Source organism: Lipomyces tetrasporus, assembly GCF_029532465.1.
Source record: "Lipomyces tetrasporus strain NRRL Y-64009 chromosome Unknown POJ06scaffold_9, whole genome shotgun sequence".
Classification (NCBI taxonomy): domain Eukaryota; kingdom Fungi; phylum Ascomycota; class Lipomycetes; order Lipomycetales; family Lipomycetaceae; genus Lipomyces; species Lipomyces tetrasporus.
The window spans coordinates 238,228-257,070 of record NW_026611604.1 but is presented as its reverse complement, the minus strand read 5'-3'; the positions used below and the strand labels follow the sequence as shown (position 1 = coordinate 257,070).

Below are 18,843 nucleotides of genomic sequence, written 5' to 3'. Positions count from 1 at the left end.
AATGAGGCACAACTGCGCCCTAAAGCTGCAGAACAAGACACATGGCGGGAATGTCAACAATGACACCATGTCGATTGGAGGTGACCCACGTCTGGGAAGAACGATCTAATAAGGAAAAATTAAAATCTTATTGACATCAAAATACAACTTCAAACTGGCTTTACTGACTGATTCAGGCTGCTCCTCTGAGCCATCCCGCCATACATCTATGAAGCCGGCGATCGGGGGTCTCTGTACATTATTCGTGAAGTTTGTATGCGCTTATGCGGATGTTCATGCTTGGGGACCACCATGCACCCTGCGACAGCCGTTGAGCTTGATTCGGATATGAGAAAACCTATTGCCAGGGAGCGAGAACGCCGCTGCTATTGTCCTCCAGCGCGAGAAGGAAAACATAACAGAACTTCGCGAAAGTTATGATGATATGTCCCTGCTGACTGCATTTCAAGCCTATCTCATATACGCGATAGTTCTATTCTTTCGGCTCAGTCAAAGTCCCAACCATTTCCTCCGCGGAGAAATGGTGAATCTTCAGGACCTTGCCCACTCTTCTTCTCGGCAAGGGCTTGTGTACGCAGTTGATCAACATCGTGCCCGTCCGCGATGGGAAGATTGGATTGTAGCCGAGGCGAAGCGAAGTGACGAACACTCATCAGTGATGTACCTTTTCGATAGCATACTCTCTGCCGAAGAGAATCTTCCTACCTTCCTCGGCACCGAGCTACAGGAGCTTCCTGCGCCGGCAAATAAATCTTTGTGGCAAGCACAAGCTCGGTGCGATTGGTAAAGGGCATACAACATTTACCTGGCGGAGTGCATGGGACGGGGTCTTACAATTGACGAACTTTGGCCTATTCCTACAGATTTGGACGAGTCTGGGATTGCTCAAAAACGCAGCAGGTGGATCAGTGGCTGGAAATATTAATGAATTTGGAACAATGCTCTATGCAATGATGAGCTGTACACATGGAGGTTAATTTCAGTTCGCTCATATCCCGAATAACTGAATAAGGTCTAGCTTGGAAATGAAGCCGCGAGGGTGATACCTGCCCAAGGTTCATAGACGGCCATTCTAACATTCCCCCAGTGCCTGAAGAGCCTCGTCAAGGGAAATGGCCCGCAGGCTCATCTTGGGCAGAAGACTGTCTAGCATGACCTTCGAGAATGCTGCATTCTGGTCCACTGGCAGTTCCAACACATTGTCGGCAATGACATTAATGTTATAATCCAAGTCAAACAACCGATAGATGGTGCTCATCACAACGCCAGAAAGACTCAAACCGGACTAAGGCATTACACTGTTAACTCGATCCACATAAAGAGCAGTTATCACATACAATGACAACGGTATCAATGCCCTGCGCCCTCAAGATTTGCTCTAGACTATTGCCAGTGGTAGCGGACAATCTTGTCTTTCGAAGTACGATATCCTTCTCGTCAATCACGAAGCGGGAGTCAATCTGAACCCCTGGTGAACCTTCCTCAAAGGTGCCGAACGGTGAGATAAGTCTGGAGAACGGTTTGTTGCTCTCTAGCTCGGGCTGTGCACGGTTGAAGGAGAGAGTCGTGAAGATGGTAAGGGGGCGAGGACTTTTCCGATGTATTGCGTCGTTCCACCTTGAGCAATTCGCGATCAACGCTTGCCCTGACCCTGTTTCGTTGATAGCATTTACAAGAATAGACATCCAATCCAGGTTGAGGATGGCATAGTGTTGACCGAAGTTCAGAGCATCCATGGATGACTGCGCCGGGAAAGCCATTTGAAGTGCAGGGTTATGATTAAAAGGTGAATAGATGAGCGGAAGAATATGTTTGTCCTAAAATATGACAGAAAAATGTACATCGAGTTCAAGCCCGGCATTTTTGCCGTCTACGTGGAGTGTTACGGAGTTCCGAATCTCAACTCTGAGCATGACAATGATCAATTCCGGAACCCCGACATCAGCTCCGAAAGCCCGCAAATCCCTTATAACGTTGGCGGCTTATAAACGAATATCGGTTCCTTTTGATAAAAAAAATCTTTTCTAAATTCTTAGCACCCCTTCTAGCATCGCATTCTCTCTGTCAACCAAGTAACCAGCGAACACACCATGCCTGCAGAAGATAAGAATAGGCAGATACAACACGATGCTCCAAAGTCAACACCACCGGCATCTGCCGCTGCAGATGCGCCTTACACCGTCTTCGACAAAAGGCAAAAGGGGCTAATTGTCCTCATTGTTTCGACCGCTGCGACTTGTGAGTCCCCGAATAGTTGGCAGCATGATATACCTGGCCCGTTAATGTCTCTCAGTCTCCGGTTTCGCATCAAATATCTACTTTCCTGCTCTACCGACCATTGTAGACGATTTGAATGTATCACTGGAGCTGGTCAACCTCACGGTTACCTCATACCTCATTTTTCAAGGTATAGCGCCGAGTCTTTGGGGTCCGGTGTCCGACGTAAAAGGGCGTCGAATTGCATATACCTGCACCTTTCTTGTGTTCCTCGGCGCGTGTATCGGGTTAGCACAGACGAAGAACTACGCCACTTTGATCGTGCTCAGATGCCTCCAAAGCACCGGCAGTGCAAGTACGATCGCTATCGGGTCCGGCGTGATTGGCGATATTACCACTCGTGCTGACCGGGGAGGCTTCATGGGGATCTTCCAAGCGGGACTGCTCGCACCTGTTGCTGTGGGACCGGTAATCGGAGGTGCGTTAGCTGGGTATTTGGGATGGAGAGCGATCTTCTGGTTCTTGGCCATCTACAGTGGCGTCTTTCTTATTGTGCTACTCCTCCTGCTGCCTGAGACACTTCGATCGTTGGTCGCAAATGGAAGCCGGGCGCCATCCAATCCGTTGATCAGGTATCCTTTGAAAGTTTATCAGAAGCTCACTAAAGTCGAGTGGGATCCAGAAGCAGCGGTGCCGATGCCACAGCTTGCGGGAAGTAGGAGAATCCATGTCACAGGGCCCTTCCGCATCCTCATAAGCAAGCACGCAGCTCCCATCATCACATTTCTCGCTGTATATTATGCTGTCTGGCAAATGAGCATCACTGCCATGTCCACTCTCTTTGAGGACCGTTACGGCCTTGATGAGATCCAAATCGGTCTGACCTTTATCGCCAACGGTGCAGGCTCAATGATCGGGACGTTGATTACCGGCAAAATCCTTGATGTGGACTACCACCGCGTCAAAGCCAAATACGAGTCTCGATCATCTTCTGCGAATGTTGAAGCTGGCAATGGTCTCTCCCGCGTCACGACCAGCCAGGAAGACAACTTTCCGCTCGAGAAAGCCCGCCTCCGACTCGTCCCTTTGTTTTCTTGTTTGCAATGTGTGTCCCTCATTCTCTTTGGTTGGACTATCCAATATCCTGATCACGTCCATATTGCGGTTCCCATCGTGTCGACCTTCATTACAGGATGGACCGCTGTCTCCACGCAGTCCGTCATCATGACCTATCTCGTCGACATCTTTCCTGATAGAAGCGCCGCGGCCAGCGCAAGTCTCAACCTCGCCAGATGCTTGTTCGCCGCTGGTGGCACAAGTATCGTGATGCCGATGATAGACGGCGTCGGGGTAGGGCTAACATTCATTATCTGTGTTGCTGTGCAACTTGCCGCGCTGGTCGGTCCTCTTGTGCAGTCGAAATTCGTCGGTGCGTGGAGAAGAGAGGCAGAAAAGCAGAAGGCACAAAATGCCGAACCTAAGGAACAATAGCCGCTTGGATCTGTAACGGAGCATCGGCAGAAGACATATGAGGTGTATCGGTGTGCAGTGTTCTGTATTATTATCAAGATCCTTTCCAGTTCATTTCATTTGTAGCGATGATTGTAAGAACGAGGTTACATTGTGGCTTACTGAGGAACGACAGCAGTTTATGGAAATTGTCTTCCTCAGGGAACACTAGCGGGTCAATGGGTGTTTGATAGTTCATGAACTTCGAATGCCCGACCATACATGGAACCGCAGGTGCTCGCTCTCAGGTGGTGAAAGGGTAACTATCCTCAGGAATCTTGAGTTAGCTGTAACTTTTCTAGCAAGAGCGCCCCTGGATGGATGGTTCGCTATAGCTTTTGAATTCTATTATAACCGCAAGTAGGATATAATACCTTCCTAGTAGTAAATGATCATACACTTGCAACTGTGATAAGTAGAAAACCGGATTGAAGACTTTAATTCATCTTGCATGGCGAGTATTTCCAATACCCACCATGCCACATGGCTAGCAAAGGTAAACAGAGCGTCTCAATCGCCCTTGGTAAAGGCGGCCAAAATTTGTTCTCCGGAGGGTATGGGACCTACGAACGGCAAACTCATAGCAAGATTGGCGTGGGTTAGCTAAACGCCATCTCAAAGACTCTTGCGCCTCCTTACAGGCCCTTCACAGTATCTTGCATCGTCAATGTGGACGAGGGTCTGCTTCGAATGTTCTCCTCTCGCCACCAGCATTCAGCAGTCGTCATGCTGCGACTCGATGCCTCCAACAGTAGATATTGGCGCCCGTTTAGACGCGCGGACACAAACTGAGTGATTCTGACTGTCATAAATGATGGAATAGTACTAACTGTTAAATCGCCATTTTATAATTTATGAATAAATTTGGTCAGATCTTGTGATGGAGTTAAGTTTAATGTATGAGTAACACATTGTGATTGTCAACGTTCTTGTTAAATTGTAAAATTATGTAGGTATGCGGGTGCGATGATGACTGGCACAAAGCATACATGTTACTACAGACCTTGCAAGCGCGAGAAATTTGCGTTCAAAGTATACACTAGCCAATCAGCAGATTTCAACGAACTGTTGCTTCTGTTCAGAACATGAGTGGGCCACTCGGACTTCAGGATGGGCTTGCTGGAGCGGATTACTACCGTGTCAATGTCGAATAGCATTAGTTGCCAAGTCAGGTATATGATTTGGCAGAGTGACAAAGAAACCTCTATGACGTGTGTGAAATAGCCAGTTTGCATTAGCTTGCTGATTGTGGGCTGTCACTGTCATCAGCACTGTCACTGTCATCAGCAGACTGCCAGTCGTCGGACGGGTCAGACAACAAACTATCAGCAGGTTGCCAATCTGTCGGGTCAGCCTGCACCTTGTTCAGGGCCATTCTAAGAGCAAATGCTGAGATTCGCGCCGTAGCGACCTCATCCTCCACAGTCCCTTCATTGTAATGCTCTTCATCCTGCAAGACCTTGTCGATAACTTGACCTATCCCGCTCTCACGTAAGACTTTGCCGATTGCCAAATGAATATTGAACAGCTCTCCATCAGGCAAATCGATTGCGTCACCTGCAGGCCCTTGTCCGAACGTGACCTTTCTCCATCTTGGCGACGAGCCATGAACCCATACGATTGCTCGGGTACGAGTTTGCGCAACCAGTACCGTCCACGCAAGTATTCAACTCCAAAAACAAATTCATCAAACGAAAAGTGAGAATCATGATCTATACAGAATAGGTTGCTGGGCCGGTCCATGGTTGCCTGCTCCAGAATCGGCTCAACGTTGCTGGCAACAAACGTGCCCGACTGCGATCGCAGGGTCGAATATTTTGACAGAATGAATGGCATAATACGAGCAGCTTCAACACATGCCACTCGGTCCCGAGCAGACTCACGTACGTCTGCCGGGGCGGATCTGTCAATTGTCCCGCTAACCGGTGATAGCATGCCGTCCTAGCAAACACCTAGAGCGCATATCGGTCATCAGCTCAACATCGAGGGACCGACCGACCGACCGACCGACCGACGGAAAAGTCCAAATACTCACCCGAGACGTGACATCAGAGTCGATGGATGGATTCGACTTTGGCGTCATCGTCGGCGAGATCAAACAACCTTGCAAGGTCATGAACCCGACGCGTCTTATCGGAAACAGCAAATCGTCAAAGAACTTGGCTGCCCACTCCCGCATTACCGACACTAGCTCACAGGACCGGGAAAACCGAATAGCTGCAGTCTGCCATGTGACGCCATGCACGGGGGAAATTCGCCCGGCCGAGGTCGTGACGTCGAACAGCGATGCCACACCGGCACTGACCAGGAACGTCGACAGTTTGTTGACTCGATCGCGGACGAGGACAATATTGTGCCACAAGTCGTCGGCTAATGTACTAGGACAGTGACCTTGGTTCAAGAGTGCCGCAACCAGCCGTCGACCGTCGTATTGGTGATTAGCGGCAGAAATCTTCAAGTCATTATTGTCTGGCAGAGAGTTGCAAATAATCCTGAGAGCGTCAAGCAACTTCCTAAAATCCATGATAATCAGGAAGCTACTTGGCGACGAGAAATTGTCACATAGCAATGGATGGCGGTTAAATCTGGGGAAATTGCGCGGTACCCAAACGATACCTAACCCAAGTTGCTGATGAACCCAGACCGAAGGGCAGAGCAGTTTTTCTCATATCTATTACACGCCGCAGTCACTATTCTATTCCCTAATTAAGATACATAAATCCCGAATGGGCTGTCCATCATACAAATACATGCAAGACATTGTCGTATAACAAACCGATCGTGCCAAGAATTCTAGCCAGTCTAAATCCATAACGTAAGTGCGGACGACGAGAATATCAACATTCAATGCAGAAACTTGGACAAATGGCGCAACTTAGACGGGATCCAGGAAGGGGTAGGTACAAATCGCAACATAGATGCGCAACTCTGCTCAGTCACGGTTCGAGCAGCAGCGCGATGTGCTATGCTCGGCAGTCCATATGCGTGACAATATAGACAGCACAAGATCAATAATCGCGGCATACCGCTGCTAGTCGGAGCATGCCGCTGTGTCAACGCCTGCATTAGGTCGAAGAAAGGATGCGGTTTTTTCAGAAGTCGACTGAAATTCGTTACGGGATGGTCCTGTCCGAGTGCGCGTTCTCAGTGGTTACATAAGTCGCCTCGACATGGGACGGGCGGCCAATTTTCAAAATGCCAATCTCAATATCCCTCGCCAGCATGTCGAGCTTGTTCGATTCTCGACGACCTAGGAACGACCGCCACAGAGGCTCGCCGTACTCGAAAACCTCGTCCAATTCCTCGAGCGTGCGGCGCTTGGTTTCGGGCGCGGCAAACCAGACGTGGATGAATGCCGCGACGTTGAAGGCGCCAAAAATAAAGAATAGGCGCCATTGGATCGAGCGCAAGAGCGGCGGCACTGCAAAGCCGAGGGCGAAGTTGGAAGCCCAGTTGGTCGCGGTCGCGAGAGCGACAGATTTGGCGCGGATGCGCAAGGGCACGATCTCGGGCGGGTACATCCAGCCCACGGGACCCCAGGATACGGCAAATGTGGCAACCGCGAGGTAGGAGCATGCCAGGATCGCGCGGGTTGCGGACGGATGGCCGACGACAATCCAGGTGTACGGCTGGTCGACGTCCGGGTTGGGCTCGCCAAACCGCATGAGCAGGCCGCCAATGGCAAAGAGCCAGAAACCCATGACGATGGCGCCGATCAGGAGAGCGGGCCGGCGTCCCCATTTGTCGGTCCATAGGATGGAGGGAATTGTCATGACCACGTTGATGACGTACTGGACTGCCGACGCGAGCATCGAGTTGGCGATGCCGGCGGACTTGAGAACGTACACGATGTAGTACATCATGACGTTCATGCCACTGAGCTGGCTCCACATCTGGATCGCCATCGAGAGGATGACGCGCTTGCGCATTTTGCGGGAGAACAGCTCGCGATACGAGTTGGACTGTTCCTCGCGCTCGCTCCGGATCTGGTCTTCGATCTCCTTGTACTCTGCGAGAACTAGCGGGTCGTTGATGTCGTTTGCTGGCGAACGCAGGAACGCGAGTACGCGGAGGGCCTCTTCCCAGTGGTCCTTGCTCGCGAGCCACCGCGGCGAGCGCGGGAACCAGAACAGGCCGACCAACAGGACAATAGCCGGCACAGCTTGGATTGCCCAGGGGATGCGGAACGAGGCAGTGGAGTTGAGAAATGAGCAGCCGTACTCGATGAAGTACTGGACCATGATGCCCCAAGTGATTGCAAACTGCTGAAGCGAGACGATGCGTCCGCGGATCTTGCGGGGCGCGATTTCAGACTGGTAGATGGGCACGAGCGACGACGTCACGCCGACACAGAGACCGGCTAATAGACGTCCAACCACCAACATAGGCACACCGGTCGAGGCAGACTGGACGATGGCACCAACGATCCACAAGGCCGCGCCGATCTGAATCGAGACCTTACGCGACAACCTGCAACAACCGCCTGTCAGTTCGAATTCGGCCATATGCCAATTCCAGCCACCACTTGCCTGTCACCGAGGAAACTAGACGACAGCGCTCCAACCAGCGATCCGGCAGCCATCGCGCTTGTGATTGCACCCTGGCGCGCTCCCAGCGGATTGCCGTAGTAGTTCTGGTACTGCTCCGTGCCGATGACGCCTGACATTGAAGATATGTCGAACCCGAAGAGCGCGCCGCCCAGGGCCGCAAACGCCGATATCGTGTAGACATTTAGAAGCCGTACCATTTGCGGACTGCTGCGAGACTGGTTCGAGTCGATAAGGTGTCGAAGCAGCAATGGCGGGGGGGATTGGATTACGTAGACAATGGATTATGGAGCCAGTATCAACAGCAACCCTAATACACCGACATGCGCCGCGGGGGATTGCGCGTGGCGCCTGGTTGGGAACTTTCTACCCCACAGTTGCTTTTCGTCTGAACTGGATGCACCTTGACGCTATCAACAGTTAGGCCGTATCAAACGCTTGATGTCTACATATATGCAATAACTGCGACTGCAGAGTCGACGTTTACACTGCCGTAATTGGCTGCAGCCAATCCTGCCATGGCTGACCCGCATGACGTCATCGACTTCCAGAACCAACCTGTCACAAACCTGTCGATCCCGAGCGATACAGGCACAGACAGCTCACGTGCCATACGTCATCGTGCATAACAATCTGACAAACTTATCAAAGCAGACCAGTCAATAGTTAATCGTCGGCAATTTGACTAGACTTGGGCTTTGACGTTCTCGCTTGCTGGCTTTTGTGATAAATTCATGGTTACGTAAACCTGTGAGCGGCTGGCCCATCGGGTTAGGGGATAATCTTAATCACGAGGGCATCTTATTCTTCGGATTGTACGCTTGGGATTACTCATTTTGATCGCCTACCTCAGCATGGATCCGACACCACTTCCACTGTCAGCACGGGCGACCCAGCAGTCTATTCAGCCCTTTCCTAAGCACTCATCCCCACACGAAGAACGCCCCACTCAATTTATCAGAGCTGCGATTGGAAGTGGAGTCGCAACTGCTGTTCGAACTAAAGCCCAGGTTCCATTAACTGCTACGTGAATTTACATTTTACCTCTTGGCCATTGCAAAGAATTCTGAATTATCATGGATTTTTTTGGATGCTTGCGTGCTTGCCGGTCAACGATTCGCTTGTGATACAAACCCCCCGGATGACTGCAGACGCCTTATATTAGAGTTGTTGGAACATGGAGCGGACGATTTATTACATGGAATTATTGCCCTTACTCGCATATTTCTCCGCAGAAAGACTCAGATAAAAAGGCTCGAGTTTTTGAGTCTCGAACGTTATTTACTAGTCTCGAGGTTCGGCTGACGATCGTCATGTCAGGGTGCTGGCCGGTATGATATCGCCGGTGGGCAGCGCAATTGACAAGTCTGCACCGAGATGAACGCACGTCTGGGACTGACAGAGTTGTGCATCTTCGACCTGCTCACCGATATTCGCGAATGCGAGTGCCTATATTTGCTGGTACTAATACTTAACGTGAAAGCTCTGCTGAGAGGCAAGAGCATCCATAGCCCCAGTAATATGCACAGATCCTTTCACTCACCAATCATTCGATTCCTTCGTTGTTTTCGAAAAGGAGCCATTCGATTGGCTGATGGAGAGCCGTTCAGATATCCATTTAGCTATTGGCAACGCGCTGCATGCAAGTGGGGCAGGTGAGACTATCAACAAAGTCTACAAGACGAAGAGGATTACAGTGACGGGATTGTTGAGGATGGTCCCTCACCGTCTACCTGTGTCTGCTTATACCCCTTGCAAGAAGTAAAGGACGATATCTGGATTTCATCGCCGTCGAAGCCGCGTTCGACAAAGTCGACTTCATTGAGATGACTGCTGAAGAGAAGGTTGAGACCCGGTCGTCTGGACGAACGTCGTTCAAGGCAGCACCCAATCCTGGGGCCCGACCAGGGCAAGTCTCTGTCCGAATAGGCTCGAAGCCAAGGCCGTCTAGAGCATGATCAACCTTGAGTCTGTGATAAGCTTCACTATCCACGACCCGACTACCGAAATCGCCCTGCTCGGGGATTGATGGACCGGTCCTGTACGTTTTGTCAGAACTTTGAGTCTTTGACGACGGACAGCAAGGCCGCACGCTGTCCAGGCGAGAAGATGGCATTTTCCTGTGCCTAGTGACTGGAGTACGCGGATACTTGCCGCTCCCCAGAGTCATCTTGCCTCATAGTAATCATCAATAAGGTGCTTGCAGCGTCTGTAGCGCAGACTCCCAAACTCTTGTTGGATCAGTTCGATAGTGGCTGTCGACAGGGATCGGGGGTTACGGCGAGACAAATATGCGACATCTCCTTCTCGACTCAGCATTCAAATGAAACATTGCCGCGACTTCATTTCCGCAATGCTTAAGGACAACTGCTTTGATTTCTCTTTCAAGTGCACTAAATCGAACCCAAACACGGGGACTACAATGCCGCCCAGGCGTAACGCGCGGTTGTAGTCCTTGAAAAGGTAGACCTGGATAGCTTCGGCTGCGCTAAGCTCAAGGCGATTGATGAAAGACAGTGATGTATCGGACAGAGAACAAAACAGGAGAGAAGGAAATTGGGTGTTATGATGGAAGTGACGTAATGGATAGGACGAGACTCATTCTTTTTTCGCGCACATTTGTCTTTCATCATTTACTGCTACATTTTCTGCTCGCACTATTACTTCACCGAGTACATTTTCATTTTGCAAACTTTCATCTTGCATAATCTCGTCTTCCACGTCTTCATTATTGACTTCATTAACCATCTCCTCGCTAATCGGTACAGTACCCAGCGTTGCCGCCATTCTCCTCCAGAGCCTACGCTCACACACACACACTGTCAGCCTTATCTGATTCCAAACCTATTAAGAGTCCGAACAGCATCGTCATATGGATTAGGTGCGGCCCAGCCTACAGCAGGTTCACAATCTATCTTATCAATCCTCAAAGACGACCCGTGCCGCGTCCACTTCACATAGACTACACTTGACCCTGTATTGAATATAATAGCACAAGCTCCTACTTCTCCGGTCATAGACTTAGTCCGAAGCATATCATTTGTTCGCCTTTCTAGATCACTAATCTCGAACATAGTACACTTGTGACCCGACCTTACGTACATATACATACAATACTCATAATATGTATAGTCGTAAGGTTTATAGTAAAAGCATCGAGTGTTGCACGACCTGCACGCGACCGGTATGTCGAAAACAACCGTGGTGGAATTTCCGGGCACGACCAGGCTATCTATTAAATTGCCCACATCGTTACCGAGGACAACGTGAAATAATGTAAAACAAAGAAAGACCGAGCACCTCAAAGGAAAGGAGAACATCATAAACTATATTCGGCCGTCAGGTCTTATCAGTCGCTTACATGGACCGGGCGGGAAACATGTATCGACTTACCCGATAGGGATGCCACCAACCGTTATCAAGATAACGAAAAAATGCTACTCCGAAGTTCGCGGCGGGCCCGCAGTGACGACTGACGAGGAGGTCCTGAAGACCGGATCGCGAAGAAGTCGCGATTGAATGAATTTACCACCTTGAGGGCGGTACGCGCAATGACTCGGCAAGTCAATGGATTCGAAGCTCAGTTACTCCAGCAGACTCTATCCTATTATTACCTGTGCTGCTGCTATAGTTAAGAGCCGCAGTACCCTGGCTTACCCTGCGAATTTGATGCACCATAGTTAAGCACGGACGGCGCCTGAGCGTCCGCACTGCTTCAAAAATTATATGACGCCAATATGTGAATGGAGGATGATATCTGTGATCTGTCTAGATACTGGTTGATCGGCTGTTATACAATACATCGGATGGAATTTGTAGAAATTGGGAATAAATTAGTCGAGCATTCGACAGCGGAACCATGGTCCAGATTTCTTCTGAACGGGGCCTAAATGGCTATATATAGGAGATTCATGGAGCAACCGTAATAACGTTTAGGCGTTTGCACTCCGGCCTCTGCGGCGTGCGGCTGTCCATGCCCTAGCCCTGCAACTTGCCCCATCTAACTTGTTCCATGTTGCCCCTGGGCGCCCGCCCGCGCAAAACTTTCTGCCCTATGTTTATATGCACATTCTAATTAAAACGCAATAATAATTATGCCATCCGAATCGTTTTAAATTTGATTTTTGGTGATGTTTTTGCTGCTCGGGCGTTTGGCCCCATAAATAAGGGAGTGAACTGGCCGGCTGGCTCCATCCCCTGGACCATCCTGGGTCTCCGCCTCAGAACATGCGGCGCTTAACTATGGCCATCGGACTACGGTAATTCGTGTACCGAAGTCCCTGCGGCGTCCGTGACGGGCTCCACCGCGGACTTGGCAGGGATCTGAAGTCCGTCCCCCATAGGGGCAAGGGTCTAAATAAGCATAAACGAGAGATTGTAACGGTATCTCCTGTCCACCGAAACACGGAGTCCGCAGTGGCCGAGGGTGGCGATGAGGACCGTAACTGCGGCGCCCGCAATTGTCTGTGACTGTAGCCAACATAGTTTATCAAGGATTTCCCAGATCCGATCCCAGTTTGTTGGGACCAGCCTGGACTTATGATGTCCCCATGCTGGTCAGCGCTGTAGAATGCCTTTTTGTGTAGATACCTTGCTTTTTTTACTACTGTGGCTAGACCCTCCGAGCAGAGACCGTACAACAACAACAATGCTGGTCAGCTCGTGCATAAAGCCCACCTTGAAGCTAATGCGGGCTTCAACGCATTGAAGGGCCTCTTTGACCAATGCCGGATCTAAGGACAGGCACAATCTGCGGCCAAAGGACTTACGAGTACAATGGTAGTCGTTGGCTTCGCTGGAAAGGTAGTGCTATCCATGCTTTCGATACAAGTACTCCGTAGTCCATCCAAGCTTGGCACACGAAGACACTGCCTGATCTGCCAAGTACGTCTTCGCTGTGAAGGCAATTGAATTACTCGATAGATCTTAGTTGTGCTTCGGTGTTATGACCCTAACCCTGTGTTGCCCATGCAAAGGCTAGACGCAACGGCGCCGGGACTGCCATCTAAGCTGAGAGAAGGTCCATCGGACGGCCCTCAAGTCCACGTGTTGATTTGCGGATGGGAATCACCACGATTGACCTCCTAGGCCTGACCTTTGGCGTAGATCACCCATGGCCAATGGCAGTTGGCTCGGCGCAAATTCCCTCCGCGTCCAGTAATGGGTCTCTCGGTGTTCGGCTCTGGGCACATCGACGAGCACCACTGTCAGAGCCGCTCTGAATACCGCAAATGGGGGTCATAAAAACAAATCGACCGTATCGTGGAATTTGTATTTCTACTTGTATCGCCTTCTTTATATCTTCTCCCGTCATGAGTGCCGATATCTCATCTACACCTCCGACTTCGAGCCCCCTGTATTACATCAACTGAATCTGACAATCGACCATCTTCAACCATCACAACAAGCTCTGCAGCAGCTCATAGGAATGAAAAAGGAGACGACTACATTCCACCCCAGTACGTACTTGACCCGGTCACTCGGCGCCGCAACCATGGCGAATCCTCAAGAGGAGACCAAACTACCTGAGCCCGGGTCCGAGGGTGCGCGTCTCGAAGATGATCTGGGAGACCTCGCCCGGCAGCTGACCCAGGCATCCGACGCAATTGGCCACGAGGTCAAGGCATACGACCCAGAGCCAGGAAGTCATCTAGATCCAAAGTCCCCAACCTTCGATGCACAGGCATGGGTCAAAGCAGTCATCAGACTCTCCGAGACAGACCCCCAGGCAGCGCCCTCTCGCTTCTTGGGCGTGGCATTCAAAAACTTGAGCGCCTACGGCTGGAGCACTGGCACCGAAAGTCAGCCAACCGTCTTCAACATTGTCCTTGGAGCCCTGTCGTCCTTGGCAGGCCTGGTAGCAGCGAATCGTCGGGGGAAGCGCATCGATATTCTGCGGGACTTTGAGGGCGTCATCGAAGAGAAAGAGCTTCTCCTCGTTCTTGGCCCACCTGGTTCTGGGTGCTCGACGTTTCTCAAGTCATTGACGGGCGAGACCTTGGGCTTCAAAGTGAGCGATGAGTCGTACATGAACTATCGAGGTATGTCTCGGATCTTCCCTCTCAGATATGAGCAAGCCAGCTGACAATCAAATCTTTTGCTCTAAAGGCATCGACCCAAAGCATGTTCAAACTTCGCTTCGAGGAGACGTTCTCTACAACGCCGAGGTCGATTCCCACCTGGCTCACCTTACCGTGGGAGAGACCTTGACGTTCGCTGCACGGTGCCGCTCTGTACGCCACGTTCCCGGCGGCTTCTCCCGCGAGCAGGCTGATAACATGATACGCGACGTTATCATGGCCATCGTCGGAATCAGCCATACCTTCAACACCCGCGTGGGCGACGACTTTGTGCGCGGTGTAAGCGGCGGCGAGCGTAAACGCGTCAGTATTGCCGAGGCTGCTCTCAGCGGAGCAAAGTTCCAGGGCTGGGATAACTCAACCCGTGGCCTAGATAGCGCCAATGCTATCAACTTTTGCAAGAGCCTACGCCTGCAGGCAGATCTCATCGGTGTCTCAGCCGCCGTTGCTATTTACCAGGCTCCGCAGGCTGCCTATGAGGTGAGATTCCCCTTTTCTTTCACAGAATGTACCCAGCTAATTCTCTTGGCTAGCAATTTGACCGGGTAGTTGTGTTGTATGAAGGACGACAGATCTTCTTCGGGAAGACATCAGAGGCCAAGGCGTACTTTGAAAGCCTGGGCTTCGAGTGTATGTGTCTCCCACAAACTGGTTGAGTTCCTCCCTGGTACTGACGCATACTCCTCTCCAGGCCCCGATAGACAGACCACCCCCGACTTCCTCACATCCATGACAAGCCCTGGAGAGCGACGCCCCAAACCCGGGTTCGAAAACAAGGTGCCCCGGAGTCCCGATGAGTTCGCTGCCAGATGGCGTGAAAGCCAGGCCCGACAGATCCTGCTGGAGGAGCTGGAAGCCTACGAGGAGAAGCACCCCTCTGAACTGCGTCTGGAAGAGTACAACGAGTCTCGCCGCGCTGAGCAGGCGAAGAGCCAGCGTCTCAAGTCTCCCTATACCATCACATACCTGCAGCAGGTTCGCTTGGCCCTGTGGCGTGGCTACAGGCGGCTACTGGCAGACCCTGGATTCACTATTGCCGCTCTTCTCTTCAACCTCACCGTCGCGCTCCTTCTCGGGAGTATGTACTATAACCTTAAACCGGACACATCTTCCCTCTATTATCGTGGAGGCATCATCTTCTTTGCAATCCTGTTCAATGCTTTTGCCAGCCAGCTGGAGGTGAGTTGGCGGAATATCCCCCCTGTTACTAAGCATCATCATTCATTCACCTGTGGCAATCACTGACCTTGGCATTAGGTTCTGACCGTATATGCTGAACGCTCTATCGTTGAGAAGCACGACAAATATGCCTTCTACCACCAGTCTGCTCAAGCAATTGCCAGTTATGTGATAGACCTTCCATATAAGACAGTCAACATGATCGTCTTCAACCTCATCATCTACTTCATGGCCAACCTTCGCCGAGAAGCCGGTCCCTTCTTCTTCTTCTGTTTAACGACATACGTGCTCACGCTCGTCATGTCGTGCCTATACCGCTGGCTAGCCAATATCACCAGGACCGCCTACCAGGCAATGGTTCCTAGCGCCATCCTCAGCCTCGGGTTGATGATCTATACGGGATATACCATCCCGGACAACTATCTCCCCGGGTGGTCGCGATGGATGAACTACATCAACCCGTTCGCCTACGCATTTGAGGCTCTAATGGCCAACGAATTCCACGGCTTGCAGTATCCCTGCGCAGAGATTGTCCCCCGCGGCCCCGGGTATGAGAATCTTCCCAAGGAGTCGCAGGTTTGCTCTTCTGTGGGCGCCATCCCCGGCTCTACCACGGTCAGTGGAGATAGCTATATTAACCTAACGTTCAAGTACTATGAGGCGCACAAGTGGAGGTGAGCGATCTCAGTTGACGAGCTGATCTCATGGCTCAGCTTCAAACTTCTACTTACCCGCATGCTTACAGCTCTCTCCAGAAATGTCGGAATCCTGTTCGGCTTCTTGCTCTTCTTCTTTGTCTTGTACATCCTTGCTGCCGAGTATGCCAAGCCGCCCAAAAGCAAGGGCGAGGTCCTCGTCTTTTCCTCTGGCAAGCTGCCCCATCAGCCTGGCAAGCCTGGCGCTGAGGATGTCGAGCTCCAGCTACACCCCCGGGGCGACATGATCGTTCCGGAGGAGAACGCAAGAGACAGTCATTCTTCTGGCTCTGGGCTGGACACCAGCAGAGCTGTGTTCTGCTGGGAAGACTTGTGCTACGATATCAGCATCAAGGGTAACGACCGTCGCATTCTTGATCATGTGGATGGCTGGGTGAAGCCTGGCACTTCGACTGCACTTATGGTGAGTATACTCTTATATGATACTCTAACCCTATCACTTACTGACTTATTTCTAGGGTGTATCTGGTGCTGGAAAGACAACACTGCTTGATGTTCTTGCAAGCCGTGTGACGGTGGGTATCGTGTCTGGTGATACGCTCGTCAACGGCTCCCCAACCGACTCCTCCTTCCAACACCGTGTCGGCTATGTGCAACAGCAGGATCTGCATCTAAACACCATGACTGTTCGCGAGGCTCTCGAATTTAGCGCTCTCCTGCGCCAATCTGCAGAGATTCCCAAGCAGGAGAAGCTAGACTATATCGACTACGTGATTGACGTGCTTGACATGCAGAGCTTTGCCGATGCCGTCGTGGGCATCCCAGGGGAGGGCTTAAATATCGAGCAGCGGAAGCGTCTCACGATTGGCGTCGAGCTCGCCGCCCGCCCTCAGCTGCTGCTCTTCCTTGATGAACCTACTTCCGGACTGGACTCTCAAACTTCATGGGCTATCTGCCAACTTATTAAGAAGCTAACCCGAAGTGGACAAGCGGTTCTCTGTACGATTCATCAGCCAGCTGCCCTTCTCTTTGATCAGTTTGATCGCTTGCTATTGCTTGCGCCTGGTGGCAAAACGGTTTACTTCGGGGGTAAGTTGGAAAGAACAAGAAAACCCGGAAGGAAGAGTAATATTTACTAATAACGTGTCTTTGTGCAGAACTCGGTCCCAAATCCAAGACTCTCATTGACTACCTCGAGAGAAACGGCGCCCCAAAGTGTCCGACTGAGGCCAACCAGGCTGAGTGGATGCTCCAAGTCATCAAGCCTGAGACTGGCGGCACCGTGGGAGTTGACTGGCACCAGGCATGGCGAAACTCGCCCGAATTCCAGGAGGTCAAGACTGAGCTGGGACGCCTCCGCAGTCTCACCACCGCAGACATGTTGCAGTCAGCCGGCGAGGCATCTCAGCACCGCGAGTTTGTCACCTCATTCTGGACGCAGTTTTTCATCGTTTTTGGCCGTACCTGGAAGCACTTCTGGCGCTCGCCTACCTACATTTGGTCCAAGATCGCTCTAATTGTCATATCGGTAAGTGCAGTGCCAGATCGTGTCTTGAATAAACGAAATAGATGGTTAACCGGCACAATGTTCATAGTCCATTTACATTGGCTTCAGCTTCAGGGCGGAGAATAGCATTCAGGGCCTCCAGAACCAGCTCTATGCTATCTTTATGTTCCTTGTCATGTTTAACAACATCAATGAGCAGATCATGCCTATGTTTGTGCCGCAGCGGTCTTTATACGAAGTTCGCGAGAGACCTTCCAAGGTCTACCAATGGACTAGTAAGTACCCAGCTTTTTTCCATCCCTTACTTGACCTCAAAAGGCTGTAGCTGACAATTTCCCTAGCCTTTGTTCTCTCTAATATTCTAGTTGAGGCCGCTTGGAATACTCTGATGGCTATGATGATTTATTTCTGCTGGTATTATCCAGTTGGATTCGTCAGTAATACTACGTCTGACGACGAGACGGTCCGAGGGTTCCTCGTTTTCCTCTTCCTGTGGATGTTCATGCTGTTTACAAGCACATTCTCCCATTTCGCCGTTACTTGGGTCCCGAACTCGGAGATTGGGGGTGTCATCGCCAGTCTGTTGTGGATGTTCTGCCTTATTTTTTGCGGGTAAGCTATTCTCTCCCTTGTGTTCATGAAACCCCTACTACAAGCGAGTAAGTACTGACTTTTGTCTTCTTCCTCCTCAGTGTTGCAATTCCCAAGGCCAACTTCCCCGCGTTCTGGACCTTCATGTACCCCGTCTCTCCTGGCACGTACTTGGTCGGCGGCGTCATGTCGGCCGCCATTGCCGGGGCGAGCGTGATCTGCTCCGAGGCGGAGCTCCTGCAGATCCTGCCGCCGTCCGACATGACGTGCGGCGAGTTCATGGGGCCCTTCGCCAACGCCACGGGCGGCGTCCTGCTGAACCCGGAGGCGGCGGACACTTGCCGCTACTGCATCATCTCCACCACGGACCAGTTCCTCTCCCGGTTCGACATCTACTACTACGACGCCTGGAGGAACTTTGGCCTGCTCTGGGTCTACATCTTGTTCAACGTCGGGGCTGCCATGGGGCTGTACTGGCTCTTTAGGATGCCCAAGGGCAAGGGGCACAAGCGTGCCTAGACGAAGGTTTAATGTGATTAACTGCAGGCATGGTCTCC

At 51.3% G+C, this 18,843-nt stretch overlaps 7 protein-coding genes across 7 annotated transcripts; 3 read left to right on the top strand and 4 right to left on the bottom strand.

Annotated features, from left to right (window-relative positions):
• Window positions 1-520: 520 nt before the first annotated feature.
• Window positions 521-929, top strand: POJ06DRAFT_292945 (uncharacterized protein; the record flags this gene model as incomplete). Its single annotated transcript, XM_056190414.1, has 1 exon — window positions 521-929. One exon carries the CDS (start codon window positions 521-523, stop codon window positions 785-787), a length of 267 nt encoding a protein of 88 aa, XP_056041624.1. The 3' UTR covers window positions 788-929.
• POJ06DRAFT_146242 (Isochorismatase hydrolase) lies at window positions 930-1,957 on the bottom strand. Its single transcript, XM_056184595.1, has 2 exons — window positions 1,338-1,957; window positions 930-1,285 (listed from the first exon to the last, which is right to left on the bottom strand). Exons 1-2 carry the CDS (start codon window positions 1,758-1,760, stop codon window positions 1,073-1,075), a joined length of 636 nt encoding a protein of 211 aa, XP_056041623.1. The 5' UTR covers window positions 1,761-1,957; the 3' UTR covers window positions 930-1,072.
• A 133-nt stretch (window positions 1,958-2,090) lies between these two features.
• POJ06DRAFT_292937 (major facilitator superfamily domain-containing protein) lies at window positions 2,091-3,745 on the top strand (the record flags this gene model as incomplete). Its single annotated transcript, XM_056190413.1, has 2 exons — window positions 2,091-2,238; window positions 2,345-3,745. The coding sequence occupies 2 exons, from the start codon at window positions 2,091-2,093 to the stop codon at window positions 3,706-3,708; spliced, it is 1,512 nt and encodes a 503-aa protein (XP_056041622.1). The 3' UTR covers window positions 3,709-3,745.
• A 1,051-nt stretch (window positions 3,746-4,796) lies between these two features.
• POJ06DRAFT_292935 (uncharacterized protein) lies at window positions 4,797-6,250 on the bottom strand (the record flags this gene model as incomplete). Its single annotated transcript, XM_056190412.1, has 3 exons — window positions 4,797-5,318; window positions 5,345-5,667; window positions 5,762-6,250. The coding sequence occupies 3 exons, from the start codon at window positions 6,248-6,250 to the stop codon at window positions 4,961-4,963; spliced, it is 1,170 nt and encodes a 389-aa protein (XP_056041621.1). The 3' UTR covers window positions 4,797-4,960.
• Window positions 6,251-6,390: 140 nt separating this feature from the next.
• On the bottom strand, window positions 6,391-8,658 carry POJ06DRAFT_277429 (general substrate transporter). The gene is made up of 2 exons (XM_056189717.1): window positions 8,256-8,658; window positions 6,391-8,196 (listed from the first exon to the last, which is right to left on the bottom strand). Exons 1-2 carry the CDS (start codon window positions 8,471-8,473, stop codon window positions 6,840-6,842), a joined length of 1,575 nt encoding a protein of 524 aa, XP_056041620.1. The 5' UTR covers window positions 8,474-8,658; the 3' UTR covers window positions 6,391-6,839.
• Window positions 8,659-10,872: 2,214 nt separating this feature from the next.
• POJ06DRAFT_258737 (uncharacterized protein) lies at window positions 10,873-11,873 on the bottom strand. Its single transcript, XM_056188292.1, has 2 exons — window positions 11,667-11,873; window positions 10,873-11,599 (listed from the first exon to the last, which is right to left on the bottom strand). Exon 2 carries the CDS (start codon window positions 11,594-11,596, stop codon window positions 11,102-11,104), a length of 495 nt encoding a protein of 164 aa, XP_056041619.1. The 5' UTR covers window positions 11,597-11,599; window positions 11,667-11,873; the 3' UTR covers window positions 10,873-11,101.
• A 1,894-nt stretch (window positions 11,874-13,767) lies between these two features.
• POJ06DRAFT_226140 (ABC-2 type transporter-domain-containing protein) lies at window positions 13,768-18,805 on the top strand (the record flags this gene model as incomplete). The annotated part of the gene is made up of 11 exons (XM_056185722.1): window positions 13,768-14,314; window positions 14,382-14,833; window positions 14,887-14,983; window positions 15,045-15,532; window positions 15,611-16,151; window positions 16,278-16,651; window positions 16,707-17,277; window positions 17,346-17,716; window positions 17,784-17,970; window positions 18,037-18,307; window positions 18,388-18,805. 11 exons carry the CDS (start codon window positions 13,768-13,770, stop codon window positions 18,803-18,805), a joined length of 4,317 nt encoding a protein of 1,438 aa, XP_056041618.1.
• Window positions 18,806-18,843: the final 38 nt, after the last annotated feature.

Coding starts and splice junctions, on each gene's coding strand:
- POJ06DRAFT_146242 (XM_056184595.1), bottom strand. CDS start 1,760: ATGGCTTTCCCGGCGCAGTCATCCATGGATGCTCTGAACTTCGGTCAA. Junction 1,286..1,337: donor GCATTGATACCGTTGTCATT/GTATGTGATAAC, acceptor GTAATGCCTTAG/TCCGGTTTGAGTCTTTCTGG.
- POJ06DRAFT_277429 (XM_056189717.1), bottom strand. CDS start 8,473: ATGGTACGGCTTCTAAATGTCTACACGATATCGGCGTTTGCGGCCCTG. Junction 8,197..8,255: donor TCTAGTTTCCTCGGTGACAG/GCAAGTGGTGGC, acceptor CGGTTGTTGCAG/GTTGTCGCGTAAGGTCTCGA.
- POJ06DRAFT_258737 (XM_056188292.1), bottom strand. CDS start 11,596: ATGATGTTCTCCTTTCCTTTGAGGTGCTCGGTCTTTCTTTGTTTTACA.